The sequence below is a fragment of the Oryctolagus cuniculus genome, chromosome 13, assembly GCF_051225735.1.
Source record: "Oryctolagus cuniculus isolate XC-2025 breed Fujian yellow rabbit chromosome 13, ASM5122573v1, whole genome shotgun sequence".
NCBI classification, from domain to species: Eukaryota; Metazoa; Chordata; class Mammalia; order Lagomorpha; family Leporidae; genus Oryctolagus; species Oryctolagus cuniculus.
Genome location: NC_142879.1, coordinates 90,994,421 through 91,009,261, shown reverse-complemented (window position 1 = coordinate 91,009,261; position 14,841 = coordinate 90,994,421). Strand labels below are relative to the sequence as shown.

Below are 14,841 nucleotides of genomic sequence, written 5' to 3'. Positions count from 1 at the left end.
CCCAGTAACTGCACGTTGAAGTTTGAGTCTGAGTAAAGAACTCCCCCAGCGGGGTGAAATGCTAGTATGGGAAGCCAGCGGTTAGGCACCAGCCCGTGTGTGCAGAATGGACAAGGATGGGGAATCCGTTGGGACAGGTGCAGCTCTCCGAGCACAGGCTGACACAATGCACCCACGGGCGCACGCGGTGACCCTTGCCCCACCCTACCCCTCTGGCTGACAACTGAACCCAGCAGGGAGGGGCAGCCGTGCTGGGGAGACACTCCATATACGGCTCGGCCCGCGTTACCTGGGCTCAGGCCAGCCCTTTCCTTCTATGGTCAGCACAGGACACCCCGGGCGGGGGCATAGGGCACTAACCCGCCTAGGGAGGCGGCTGTAGTGCCCAACACCCAAATATGGTTCGAGAAGGGCAGCGACATTCCTGCGGGGCGGCGCGGAGGGAGTGCCCCCGGGCTATATAAAACCTGGGCAGGGAGACACTCGGTCACTGCAGCGGACAGCGCCGAGTGAAGCCTCGCTTCCCTCCCGCGGAGACCAGGGCCTGAGCCGGAGCGCAGCAGGTGTAGCCACCCGCCCAGGTAGGGCGGGAGTGGGAGAGCGGGACGAGGGGACAGGGTACCACTGAGCGCCACCTAAAGGACTCGGGGATCATGCAGCCGGCTCACCTGTGCCCCATGCACTTGGTTCGGTCCCCAGAGGCACAGAGCTTTAAAAAGGAATCAAGCATGCCAGCGGACCTCTGGAAACTTAGCTGCATTTATTTCTAGCCCCTTCGGGCTGGTGTACCTGGCACTGTGGATGCGCCTAGGGAGCGGGCGTTAACTAGGGAGATTGACTTCACAGAGGTTAACCATGCTTTGGTTCTCTGAAGAGAGAATCACTGGAGAAGAAAGGCAGCAAGGGCCACTGCTCTCTGGGCTGGCAACAGGTGCAAGGGTTCCCCATCTTGGATGGGGCACCTGGGCAGCCAATGGGCAGACAGCTCAGTGCCCCCTCCCTAACAAATGAGGCCCCGGAGGCGCACAGTGGGTGGGCACTAGGGCCTCGCTCTTGGAGCTGGTGGCCCGCAAAGCCTCAGGGAACCCTGTGCCCCTGGGTACCAGAGCGCAGGACTTCTCAGTTTGGTCTCGCGACCCTAGGCCCCTCTCCTCTGTGCGCTATAGCATTGAGCCCAGGAGCGACTGTTGGACCGGGCCCTCTGGCCGCCGCCCTGGCGGGAGGCAGAACCCTAGAGACCCGGAATGACTTTAGGGCGCTCTGGAGGGAGGGCGTCCGGGGTACGCCGCTGCCGAGGCCCCTCGGCTGACGCTCCTGCTTCTCCGCCAACTCTTTGATGGCAGAAACCAGACACCATGTGCGACGAAGACGAGACCACCGCCCTCGTGTGCGACAATGGCTCTGGCCTGGTAAAAGCTGGCTTCGCCGGCGATGACGCCCCTAGGGCCGTGTTCCCGTCCATCGTGGGCCGCCCCCGCCACCAGGTCAGCCCGCCGCTCGGTGGAGGGAGCTGGGCTGGGATCCCGGTGCCCGCCGGAACTGCGGTAACGGGTTTGCTGTGTCTCCCACCGCGCAGGGCGTCATGGTGGGTATGGGTCAGAAAGATTCGTACGTGGGCGACGAGGCTCAGAGCAAGAGAGGTATCCTGACCCTGAAGTATCCCATCGAGCACGGCATTATCACCAACTGGGACGACATGGAGAAGATCTGGCACCACACCTTCTACAACGAGCTGCGCGTGGCCCCCGAGGAGCACCCCACTCTGCTCACCGAGGCCCCCCTGAACCCCAAGGCCAACCGCGAGAAGATGACCCAGATCATGTTCGAGACCTTCAACGTGCCGGCCATGTACGTGGCCATCCAGGCCGTGCTGTCCCTGTACGCCTCCGGCCGTACCACCGGTGAGTGCCAGACCGGTTACGCACAGCCCAGGCGCGGATGAGTCCTCTCCCCAGTCCCCGACGCCCCGCCTGGGCCCCACGTCCGTCCGCATCCAGAGCTCTGGGAGAGGGATGGGGGGTGGGAGCAGTGCTCGCCCCCAGCCTCGAGCTTCCCCGGGCCCCGCGAGGACTCGGGACAGCGGCTGCGGGGAGCGGCCGGCCGCTCACGCAGCCGCCCCAACCCGGCGCAGGCATCGTGCTGGACTCGGGAGACGGTGTCACCCACAACGTGCCCATCTATGAGGGCTACGCGCTGCCGCACGCCATCATGCGCCTGGACCTGGCTGGCCGCGACCTCACGGACTACCTGATGAAGATCCTCACTGAGCGTGGCTACTCTTTCGTGACCACAGGTGCGCGGCTCCCGGGGCACCCAGGGTCGGCGAGGCAGCGGGCGCCAGCCCCGGGGTCCCCGCGCTGAGAACTCATTCCTCTCCTCCTGCCCCTGCCCCTCGCAGCCGAGCGCGAGATCGTGCGCGACATCAAGGAGAAGCTGTGCTACGTGGCCCTGGACTTCGAGAACGAGATGGCCACGGCCGCCTCCTCCTCCTCCCTGGAGAAGAGCTACGAGCTGCCCGACGGCCAGGTGATCACCATCGGCAACGAGCGCTTCCGATGCCCCGAGACGCTCTTCCAGCCCTCCTTCATCGGTGAGCGCCGGCCGCCCGTCCCCGGGGCCCGCCCCGGCTCTCCTGGGCCCGCGCCAGGCCCCGTGGCGCTCTAGTGCGCGCTGAGCCCGCTCACTGCTGTCCCCCTCCGCGCCCCGCAGGTATGGAGTCGGCCGGCATCCATGAGACCACCTACAACAGCATCATGAAGTGCGACATCGACATCAGAAAGGACCTGTACGCCAACAACGTCATGTCGGGGGGCACCACCATGTACCCCGGGATCGCTGACCGTATGCAGAAGGAAATCACGGCTCTGGCCCCCAGCACCATGAAGATCAAGGTGGGCCGGAGCCTGGGCTCGCGGGGCGGGCGGGCTCCGGGGGGTTGGGGGTCCGCTGGGGGCCTCCACCTTACTGACGCCCGCTGTCTTGCAGATCATCGCTCCCCCCGAGCGCAAGTACTCCGTGTGGATCGGCGGCTCCATCCTGGCCTCGCTGTCCACCTTCCAGCAGATGTGGATCACCAAGCAGGAGTACGACGAGGCCGGGCCCTCCATCGTGCACCGCAAATGCTTCTAGACGCGCGAGCTGTCCCCAGGCCGACAGATCTGCGGCTCTGGCAGGTGGCTGAGCTCCGGCCGCCGGGCGGGAGCTTCCTCCGTGACAACTTCCACTGCTGCCACCGCACACCCACGCACTGCTCGCCACGTGTACATACATTCACCTACTTTACCTCATTTTGTTATTTTTGAAACAAAGCCCTGTGGAAGGAAATGGAAAACTTGAAGAAGCATTAAAGTCACGTTCTGTTAGACTACCTGAAGTTGATTGTTGTGTTAATTTTCGGGGTGTGTGTTTGAGGGTGCGGGACGAGAGGAGGGACGCCACCCTCTCGGATCACTTTACACAGCACTCATCCAAATGACAAACGTCCTCTTCCTAGGCTCCCGCGCTGTTTGTCCCGATCGGGCCCTTTCCCAAATACCGGTGGGCGGGACGGTGGCGGGTCCCAGCGCTCAGCGCCGCGCTCGGCTCGGCTGAGCTGGAGCGGTTACCGGGCGCTGACCACGGTGCTGGGTCCAGAGCCGTGCGTCCGAGCGCATTTCCCTTCCGCTCCACCGAGGGCGGCCCTAACCGAAAGGCTTGCATTCTTGCATGCGACGAGGCAGTTTTCATTTGTGAGGGATTTCCAGATTGGGAAGTCCTTTGCTTCGTGCCAGGCTCCAGTGGCGTCAAGCAGAGTCTCCTTCCCTAGCTACAAGGGCGAGGAGGACCCAGCGAGCCCGCCGCCAAGAGCTGTGCTGGGGGTGGGGAGGGGGCGGGGGGTGGAGCGGACAGCCACGGAAGGCGGGCAGTGAAGCCACTGAGAGGTGCGGATCTGAGAAACAGCTGGGGAAACACTGCTGTACCCGCAATGCCCCAAAGGCATAAAGCAAACAGAATTTGGGTAAATTGGGCTTGAATTTCTATGGAAGAGTACGACCCGTTTTGTCGAGGAGCTTAATATTTCCTAGTCAGTGATCCCAAGAGGTGTGGTCCTTAAGGAAAACAGATTTGACTCGGAGAGGGTTGCAAATTTGTTTGCATGCGGCTTGAGGAGTAGAACTGACAAATGTGGCTGTATTATAGGCCACACAGCCATATGTTTATGCTGTCCACTGAACATGTATGGTCCCATCCAGGAGGAATAAGAGTTAAAAAAAAATAGGCTAACTTCCAGTCTTTCAGAGCAATCTAGCTTTTACTAATACGACTAACCATTAATAGGAATATCTGATAGGATAATACATAAGCGTATTGATCCTACTAAACGTGAACTTGTGTGTCTGTCTGAGTAAACAGCACACGTGTTCACAGCTGGCTATGCTGTGAAGCCCTTGTTAACCAGATCCCAAATCACTGACTTGAAATTTCAGTGAGATATCGGAGGAGGTAATGGCCCATTTCTCCTGTGATTGGGATCAGTAAGTGATTTGTGATAGTTTGGAACTGATGATTTTCATTATAATCTGGTAGCATTTCCTGGATCATCAATGTTTGTAAAACCTACCTATGACATTACTCTTCTACTGAGAAAAAGGGCAAAAACTATGAAATATGTGGTTCCCCCAAAATGAGTGTAATCCGGAAACTAACTTTCCTGCCATTTCTCTATGAAAAAAAAAAAAAAACAATCATCATGCATTTATTAAGTGTTGTCCATCTTTCCTGCTTTTGTATTAGTTATGATTACAGGTAGTTGGTGAACTGTATTTCCTATATTACACCCAAATGAGATTTTACAGATGCTCCCTTGAAAGTTGTCTAGAGCCATTCCTCAATGTCTGATGGTATTCAGTTCCAGGCCCCTCGCCCCCATCCCAAAGACACCAAAATTCTTAAGTATCTCTTATAAAAACTGGCATGGTGTTTGCATATAACCTACACACATCCTCCCACGTACTTCAAAGCATCTTTGGATTATTTGGAAGACCTAATATGCTGTAAATTCTATACGAATAGTTGTTATTCTGTACTATTCAGGCAATAACATCAAGGAAAAAGGGTCTCTACAGGATAAGTGCACATACAACCATGGAAGCCTGGCTACATTTTCTGTCCACCGTTGGTTGAACCTAATAAATGAAACCCATGGATACAGAGGGGTAACTGTATTTGGAACTGTAAGAACATTTAAAAGCACAACAAAAATCTCCCCTAGAGACTGCTTAAGGTGTGTTTCCTTAGACCCAGCAGCCATGCTACTGGGGCGCTAATTGGAGTTACTTCTTTTTCACAAAATCTCATTCAGTTGCCACCACACCTTTTCCCTTAAGTCTACCATCACCAGCATCCGAGGGAAAAAAACTGGAACGAGAGAAGAAAGCAGGAGAGAGAATGTGTCAGGAATTAAAAGGAGGAATTGAGGTTGTGTGGGAAGAATGCAACAATGCAGGACCAGGGTACGCCCTGGGCTCTGCCATCCAGGTTCCTCCCAGTTGCTTGATCACCTGCTCTGTCACTAGACTTGTAGCAGAACCTGGAATGGATTATTGTGATGACAACCACCTACTATGTGCAAGAGGTACAGAGAATATTCAGGCTGTTGCATCCTTAGTTCATTGCTGTGATCTCCAACATGCCGAAGTCTCTTATGCCTCAACTCCCTTTTTACCGCAGACACTGTAGGAGGCTGTGGCTGCACCAAGAGCCATTCAGATCCTGTGGCCGTTGTGACTAGGCTGGCTGGCTTGCTGTGCAGTTGTGCTTTCTGATGAGGCTGATGGAGTCCGGGCATTGGGTCATGTGGGGGAAAACACATCTCTCCTTGTAATCAGGAGACCTGACCCCAGCCCTTGCCCTGAGGGCTCATGACTTCACCCTCTGGTGCCTCTGTCCTGAGGACTAGGGGGAAATGGGCTAATGCCACAGGCCTGCATTGCCCATGGGGGTACGCGTGGGGTCAGCCCACTCACCTGCCTGCCCAAATGTCTCCCTTTTTTTTTTTTTTACAATAAATCTTTTTTAAAAAAATTTATTTGAAAGGAAGAGTTACAGAGAGAGGAGAGAGAGAGAGAGAGAGAGAGATCTTACATCCACTGATTCACTCCCCAAATGGTCAGAATGGCCAGGGCTGGGCCATGCTGAAGACAGGAGCCAGGAGCTTTCTCTGGGTCTCCCATGAAGGTGCAGGGGCCCAAGCACTTGGGCCATCTTCCACTTCTTTACCAGGCACCTTATCAGGGAGCTGGATGGGAGTGGAGCAGCAGGGACTTGAACCAGGGTCTGTATGGGTTTACCTGCTATGCACAGTGCTGGCCCCATGGACTGGGATTTTTAAAAAATTATTGCACAAATATTTAATATAGCAGATATGGAGATGCTGGAGATGTCTACATCCTATGTAGAAGTGCCTGGGTTCAAGTCTCAGCTCTGCTTCCAATTCTAGCTTCCCGTTAATGTACACCCTGAAGGCAGCAGGTGATGGCTCAAGTACTTGGGTCCCTGTCGCACACAACGGAGACCTGGATTGAGTTCCTGGCTCTTGGCCTCAGCCCAGTCCAGCCCTGACTGTAGGCATTGTGAACCTCACATCAGAGATGTTTGTCTGTTCTTCGTCTCTCTTATTTTCAAATAAATAACTAATGATTTAAAATATTTTAAAAGGATTTTGTTTAGGATTTATAGGCTTCTTGAATGTGTGGATTGATTCCTTCAACAGACTTGGAAAATTATCAACCTTTTTTTTTTTTTCACATATTGCCTCTAGTCCTATTTTTCCCTTTTCTCATTCTGAAAAATCAATTAATTCATCAAAAACTAAAAGAGCTGCTTATCAAATGACATCAGTAAGAAAGTGCATAGTTAAGCTGCACACTCTGGGAAATATTTGTAGAATATGTATGTAACAAAGGGTTGATATTCAGGGCATTTAAAGAACTACAATTCAATAACAAACAGCTAGAAATGCAATAAAATGAGCAAAATATTTTTAAAGATTTATTTATTTATTTGCAAGACAGAGTTACACACACACACACACACACACACAGAGGCCTTCCATCCTGGTTCACTCCCCAGTTGGCCACAACGACCGGAGCAATGCTGATACGAAGTCAGGAGCCTCCTCTGGGTCTCCCATGTGGGTGCAGGGGCCCAAGGACTTGGGCCATCTTCTACTGCTTTCCCAGGCCATAGCAGAGAGCTGGATCGGAAGTGGAGCAGCCGAGACTTGAATCGGCGCCCATATGGGATGCTGGCACTGCAGGTGGCGGCTTTACCTGCTATGGCACTACGCTGGCCCCCAAAATATTTTTGAATAGACATTTCAAAACAGAAGACATGCACATGGACAATAAAATAAGCACATGTTCACATTATTTGGAATGGACATTATTAAAATTATTAAGAACCAACAACAGAATAACAAGTGTTGGTGAGGATGTGGAGAAACTGGACCCTGCACGTTGCTGGTGGGAATATAAAATGGTACAATCACTGTGGGAAAGTAGCACGGGAATTGTTCAAAACAGAAAAATAAACATGGAATTACCACATGATCCGAGCCATTCCACTTCCAGGTATATACACAAAATACATCAAAGTAGGGATTCAAAGGGACATTTGTGCACCCATAGCAATGATGTTCACAATAATGTTGTTCATAGCAGCACTATTCACAATAGGCGAAAAAATGGAAGCAATCGGAGCATCCATTAATGAATGGGAAGAGAAGCAAAATGTGGTATACCCATACGATGGAATCTTTTTAAGCTGCAGAAAGAAAGGAAATTCTGACAGATGTTACAACACAGGTAAACCTTGAGAACACTCTGCTTAGCAAACAGATCTGTGACAAAAAGTCACATGCCATACAATTCCACTCACAGGAAGTAACTGGAGTCATCAACTTCAAAGACAAATAAAATACAAAAGTAGCTGCCAGGGGCTCAGAGGAGGAGGGAATGGGGTATTAGTATTTAACAGGGACCGGGTTGTAGTGGGAGGGGAACAGAAAGTTCTGGAACTGGATGAAGGTGCTAGTTATCCAACAACGTAAGTGTGCTGAATGGCACAGGGCTGTGCATTTAAAGCGTTTTAAACTCGCACATTGTATGTTATGTATATGTGACCACAGTAGTTTTTTTTTTTTTTTTTTTTTTTGACAGAGTTATAGACAGTGAGAGAGAGAGAGAAATAGAGAGAAAGGTCTTCCTTCTGTTGGTTCACTCCCCAAATGGCCGCTACGGCTGGAGCTACACCAATCTGAAGCCAGGAGCCAGGTGCTTCTTCCTGGTCTCCCATGTGGGTGCAGGGCCCAAGCACTTGGCCCATCCTCCACTGCCTTCCCAGGCCACAGCAGAGAGCTGGACTGGAAGGGGAGCAACTGGGACTAGAACCCGGCACCCATATGGTTTGCTGGTGCCACAGGCGGAGGATTAACCAAGTGAGCCACGGCACCGACCCCCATGATCACAAGTTTTCAAAAAAATATATAATAAGCACATAAGAAAGTGCCCAGTGTCTTTGGAAGAGCAGTCAGATCCCATGTACTCCCGCTGTTATGGATAACGTTACAAGGACTGTCAGACCAGGTGTTGGAAAGCATGTGCAGCCACTGGGACTCTCATGCTTTCTGAGTAGGAATATAAATGGTATAATTGTTTTGGAGCAACATTTGGCCATTTAAAAAAATGCATGTATTTATTGATTTGAGAGGGAGAGAGAGCGATGGAGAGATTCCAGTCTCTGATTCACTCCCCAGATTCCCACAATGGCCAGTGCTGAGATTAGGTCAAAAGCAGGAGCCAGAAACACAGTCAAGGTCTCCCTCACATAGGTGTCAGCGACCCAGCTCCCTGAGCCATGATCACCACCTCCCATTGGTAGAAAGCCAGATCCCGGAGCTGGAGCCAGGAATCAGACCCAGGTACTGCCATGTGGGACTTGAACATATTAACTGCTAGGCTACATGCTCTCCCCATTTGGCCATTTCCTATAAAAATGAAAATATACTGGGGCTGGCACTGTGGCATAGTAGGTAAAGCCACCACCTGCAGTGCCAGCATCCCACATGAGTGCTGGTTAGAGTCCCAGCTGCTCCATTTCTGATCCAGCTCTCTGCTATGGCCTGGGAGAGCCGTAGAAAATGGTCCAAGGCCTTGGGCCTCTGCACCCACATGGGAAACCCAGAAGAAACTCCTGGCTTCAGATCGGCACAGCTCTGGCTATTGCAGCCAATTGGGGAGTGAACAAGTGGATGGAAGACCTCTCTCTCTCTCTGCCTCTGCCTCTCCTTCTCTCTTTGCATAATTCTTTCAAATAAATAAATAAATCCTTTTTTAAAAAATGAGCATATACCTATTCCAATACCTGAGAATTTCACCTGTAGGAATTTACCCATAAGGAATAAGAGCATCTGGTCACAAAAGGACTTTAAACATAATATTAAGAGCAGCTTTATTCATAAAAATACAAAAAGACAATAACTGAGGCATCCTTCAACTGGAAAAGGGATCTACAAACTATGTGTAGCCATACAATGGACTAGTATTCAGCAATAAAAAAAAAAATGAATACACACAACGACTTGTTGGATCTCAAAACATGCTGAACGAAAAAAGAAAATTTACACCAGAGAGCATATAATGTAATATTCCATCTATATTAGGTTCTAGAATGGGTGGGGTTTATTTCCATTGTCTGTTGTTTTGGTTCCTACCCATACTGCCTATTTCTTTGTGCACTTGGCTGCATTACGTTCACGGTCCTTGAATGACTTGCGGTTTGCTCCAAATAAAGGTGACTGTCCAGAGAGGATTTGCGTTCGCCTCTGCCAGGGATCTCCCTGAATACTACTAATCTGGCCACATTAAAGCAGATTCACAGTGACATGACTGGGGCTGCAAGCACACACGAGGACCGAGCTGCGTTTCCAATCTCCTAGAGAGCTGCTCTCCGCGTCACTGCCCAGGCAACTTGCCTCACAGATCCGTGACTGTCAGTGTGGGTCTGTGTAGCTTCCTGGAGCCAGGCCCCAAGCTCTGCAAAGCTATTAACCCCCGGGGGGTGGGGGGGGGTAGGCGGTTGGGATAAGCAAACACTCTCAGGGCAGGGTCAGTGTACTTGTAACTTCCCTTAGATTTTGGTCCTGTGACTCTTTACTATCTGTTAAATCTTCAGTGCTTGTGAGATGATTTTTAGGATACCATGCACAGCACTTCTAGTGGGTATGCTGATCCCAAGAATTTCAGCTGCCATAGGGCTGTACGACCCCTCCTTCTCAGATCACCCCTAAAGGCAGCTTGAACCTTATATATAGGCTTAAGGAATTTTCCTCTAAATTCTGCTGCTTTATTTTAAAGCTGTTGTTATTTCCCTAGGCCTAAAAATGCACTGAGCTTAGAAGTTTCCCTAGGATGACAGGGTACCAGCTGGGAGGCAGAGGCGCCTGGAGCCCTTGCAGCCCAAAGCTAATGCGCCATGTGTCAGCATGGATCAGCTGAACCATGAAAAGAAAAAAAAAAAAAAAAAGAATGAAGGGCAAATGGACAAGGAAGTGGGTCAAAGCCATGTAGCACCACATCCACTTCTGTCAGGGAATAAATGGGTGATTTTTCCTACCTTTCTTATTCTTCATTATTTTTCCCAACTTGATTTTTAAAAAAAAATTATTTATTTATTTGAAAGTCAGAGTTACACACAGAGAGAGGAAAGGGGGGGGGGAGAGAGAGAGAGGTCTTCCATCCATCCGCTGGTTCACTCCAGTTGGCCGCAATGGCCAGAGCTATACTGATCACAAGCCAGGAGCCAGGAGCTTCTTCCAGGTCTTCCATGCGGGTGCCGTGGTCCAAGGACTTGGGCCATCTTCTACTGCTTTCCCAGGCCACAGCAGAGAGCTGGAACCAAGTGGAGCGGCCAGGACTTGAATTGGCGCCCATGTGGGATGCCTACACTGCCGGCAGTGGCTTTATGCACCACGCCACAGTGCCAGCCCCTCCTCTAACTTTTGTTTCAGTCTCCAGTGTTATGTGTAGGGCAGGCAGATTGGGAAGGCAAGATGGTGAGGTAGACAGAGGCACAGGCAGGCAGGCGCTCAGATGTCCAGGTGCCTCAAGACAGCACTTACAGTGGGGAACGCCCACGCATCCCATCCCAGAGGCTGCTCCCCACATGCTTCACCCCGGCTCCCGCCCAGGACTGGGTGGCTGTGTCTTTTCCGAGGGGTAACCCACACAGATTCGTTCACGGCCACAAAACGCAGGCACCGCAGCTGCAAGCCAGGGAAGGGAAGCGTCTCTCCTTTATTTTTTTCAGGCAGCTTCCTGGGGGTCCTGGGGCACGGCTGCAGTCTTCCCCAGCCTAAGTCCTGATGATTGAGCGCATTTTCCAAACGGACCCAGGATCCTTCCAGGATCGCTCTGCTTATGGGCACGCCCTCCAGCACTCAACAAGTTAACAGACTTCTGCTGAGTACCTTCTGCACACGTGCCAGGCTGCGGCTGGGAGATACAGCGGTGAGTCAGAGTCTCTGCCCTCAGGGAGCCCGCAGTCTAGTGTGAACACAAATGCTCATCATCTGGGAGCGACATCTGCCGCCCTGGGGGAGGGGAGCACAGGCTGGAGGGTCCCCAGGGAGTCAGCAGGTGGAGGGCCTGGGGGCAGCTCCCGCAGGGCCCTGGGTAGGATCCCCCTGACGGCTGCAGGGAGGTGAGCATGGCTGGGAGGCTAGAGGGGCGGGAACCCACCGGGTGTGTGCAGACCTTCCACGGTAGATATTTTTTCTGTATTCTAAGAACTGTGGAAGGCCATTGAACTGTTTCGTGGGAGGAGGGAGAGGGGACTGGCTCCAGTAGGAAGCAGCCAGCCTGGATCTGCACCCTTGGAAGCCCGCTGGGGCCAGCCTTCCGGTGGGCGGTGGGCGCGGACTGGTAGCCCTGGAGAAGGTGGGGGAGGGGGTGCAGGAGGCAGGTCTAGCGCCTGACGTGGGGGCGGGTCCTGGGTCTCAGCCCTTTGGCTTCCTCTCAGCTCCTAGGAGTCTTGGGGCTGCTGCAGGGGTCCCGAGGACTGTACTCTTGTCTAGAGCAGAGACCCCCCCAAAGCCTACAGCAGAAGGCTTTGTGCAGGGTGGGCGTTTCCAGGGGCGAATAATAATAAAGGAGCCGGGAGGAAACGAGCCTTAAAGAGCCCAGCTTTTATCTGAATCCGCCCTGAGGCCTGGGAGAGGAGGGGGAGGGGAAGGACGGAAGGGCGGGGAGGGGGAGGGGCGGAGGCCGGCAGCTGTCTGCGGAGCCTACCGCCTGCCACACGGTGAGTCACCCTGCCAGCCCCCACTGCCTGCCTCTATTTTTATATCAGCGCCTGCTCATATCTGACTTCCAGCTGGCGGAGGGGCTCTGGTGGCAGAGAACAAGGACCCAGGGGATAATTTGGAAGTCTGCACGGGAATTAGAAAGCGACCCCTCTCTTATTAGGAGCACTTCGCCTTTTCTAATGAGTGGGTGTTACCAGCTGCGGTTGTACAGTCGTGAGAGGAGCTGCCAGCCTCCGGCAGCAATAAACGTTCTGCGAACGACAGCAGGGAGTCCACCAGCTCAACAGCCTGGGCTCTGGCACCCAAAGCCGCGGAGGGGGGCTCAGGGAAGCTGTGCTAACAGGCACTTAACTGCAGAATAGGGCTCCTAGAGGAACAGCAGGGACTGGGAGCTGTTCGCGGTGCTCAGCGCAGTAGGTGATCACAGGCGGTGCAGCCGAACTGACAGATCATCCGGGTCTGCTATTTGCAAGCTGCCTAACTAGCGCAGTCGTTCTAGTCTTTGAGCCCTGATTTCTTCGTCACTCCGTAAAGGTGGTAACGCACCCAGCTTTGAGGGGCTGGGGGATTACAACCAAGGGGCCAGCGGCCCTCAGTGTCCCTGTCGGCTGTGCTGCAGGGAATTCTGATGTGTCTTGAGTACAGCTTTGCCTTGTGTGTCAGAGAGAGAGAGTGCTGCTCTCACTTGGGTCTGTCATGGGTACAGACATCTTTCCAAGGTCGGGTTCAGAGGTCAAGGGCAAGGGATTCTCTGCCATGTCTCTTAGTGAAAATGTGTTGAGCCCATCTCTGCCCCATCAAGAAGACATTGGGGGCATCTCCAAGACAACCTTCATTCCTCCTCCGGGGCTCAGTGAGTGGGCTACTTGGAGCATCCACATCAGAGACTGCTTTTGAGGTCCTGGCTCCTCATGTTAACTCGCTTATCATAGCAAATCATAAGGGAGGTGTGCAGTATGTTAATCCTTCTCAGAAGAGAAGACTGTGACTGCCTCTTGTTGGGAGGAGCTGAGGGTGAGCTGGGAGCCACGTACCACTTCTTCTGCGATCTTTTGGGGAGGGATAGACAGCCAGGGCTGATGTGGCCCCCTGGATCCCCAGGACTGACGCTGGCCAGCCCCATGGTCTGCCTGCACACACCGAGGCCACATCCAGGACCCACCTCCTCCCCAGCACAGCTCCGAGGCTCTGAGAGCCACGCCTGCAGACACAGGCACTGGGCCACTGGCACAGGTCTCTCCTTTCTGGAGACTCCCAAGAGGCAGCTGTCCTCTCCATCCCGTGCTTTGCCTGACCCTAGAAGGAAGTGGAGGGACGCCTGTTCTTGTCTCCCCCCTCTCCTTGGACAAGTAAGCACAGCTTTAAACTCAAACTTTAAAGCTGAGACAGCGGCTCTGGAGGGCACCTACCCAGGAAGTCTCAAGCTCTGGGCACAAGATCCCAGCTGGGAAGCCCACAGGGCTACTCGGGCTCAAAGCACAGGCTGGCTTCCTCGAGCCAGCTCCCACCTGCAATCCCCTGCACCCCTTCTCTGAGCCCTGAAGTAGTGGCCCTTGGCCCCTTCTCCCACACGTTGCCTCTGAGTGCCTCGGGTGCAGCTGCAGCAGGCCCCAGGCTCAGGGCACATGGTGCTCCTCAGCCTCTCTGATCAGATATTTCAAATACTTGCCTTTGGTGAATGAGTACACAAAGATCATGTGCACCTTGTCCGTGACCCTGGGCAGATGATGCTGCGGCGGCCCCGGGGGGAGAAGGGAGAAGGGGGACTTGCCCTGAACTGCTGGAGCATTCCCTTAAGTCTTGTTACTGTCAGGTGCGACCCTCAGGCATCCACACTGCTCCTACCCCCAGGGCTGCACCACAATCTCACTGCTTCACTGCCCATGGAGAACCGGGGTTGAGGGTTTCTTTTCTCTCTGGCCAAGGACTTGAGGGGCTGTGAGCTCAGGAGGTAAGCCAGAAGCAGTCCTGTTTAGCAGATACGAAAACTGGAGCTGAGGGCAGTCATACAGTCACGGGCTGCTGTCCATTGAGAAGTCTGCCACTCTGATCTGTTGCTTTCTTCTGGGGGACTGGAGGGGGGCAAGTCTGGGGGCAGCCCTGGGAACTGGGAGCTCTCGGGCACTTCCCAGCACACACCCTCAGAGTCAGCTGGGGACAATGCTGGCCACCCTCCTTCAGCAGGTTAAGTTCTGGCTGGGTGTACACAGCCCTCCCCCTGCTCGCTCGCTCTCTCTCTCTCTCTCTCACACACACACACACACAGCCTGCCCAGTCCTCCTAACCAGACCCACAGCACCAGAGCTGGGACTGACTGTGGCTCCTCTGTTGGCTCCAGAGCCTGGGGTGGGAAGAAGGCTGCAAGGAGACAGCCTGGGCTGGGCTCGCTGTGACAGCTGGGCCTCATGCCTGCCATTCCCCCCGGCAGGGTCATCCTCTCAATATAGGGTGCTGCTGGCATGCCCAGGGAGCGAGGCCTCCGGCTGTCCTCCTGCATT

General features: G+C 53.5%; 1 protein-coding gene across 2 annotated transcripts; it reads left to right on the top strand.

The window, feature by feature from the left end:
• The first annotated feature begins 488 nt into the window (after positions 1–488).
• Positions 489–3,373, top strand: ACTA1 (actin alpha 1, skeletal muscle). 2 transcript variants are annotated; one of them, XM_051838163.3, is made up of 7 exons: positions 489–563; positions 1,344–1,484; positions 1,577–1,901; positions 2,132–2,293; positions 2,399–2,590; positions 2,710–2,891; positions 2,986–3,373. In XM_051838163.3, exons 2-7 carry the CDS (start codon positions 1,356–1,358, stop codon positions 3,127–3,129), a joined length of 1,134 nt encoding a protein of 377 aa, XP_051694123.1. In that variant the 5' UTR covers positions 489–563; positions 1,344–1,355; the 3' UTR covers positions 3,130–3,373. The 2 variants fall into 2 exon arrangements, with proteins under 2 accessions (XP_051694123.1, XP_002722940.2); XM_002722894.6 differs by having other exon boundaries at positions 489–581.
• The last annotated feature ends 11,468 nt before the right edge of the window (positions 3,374–14,841 follow it).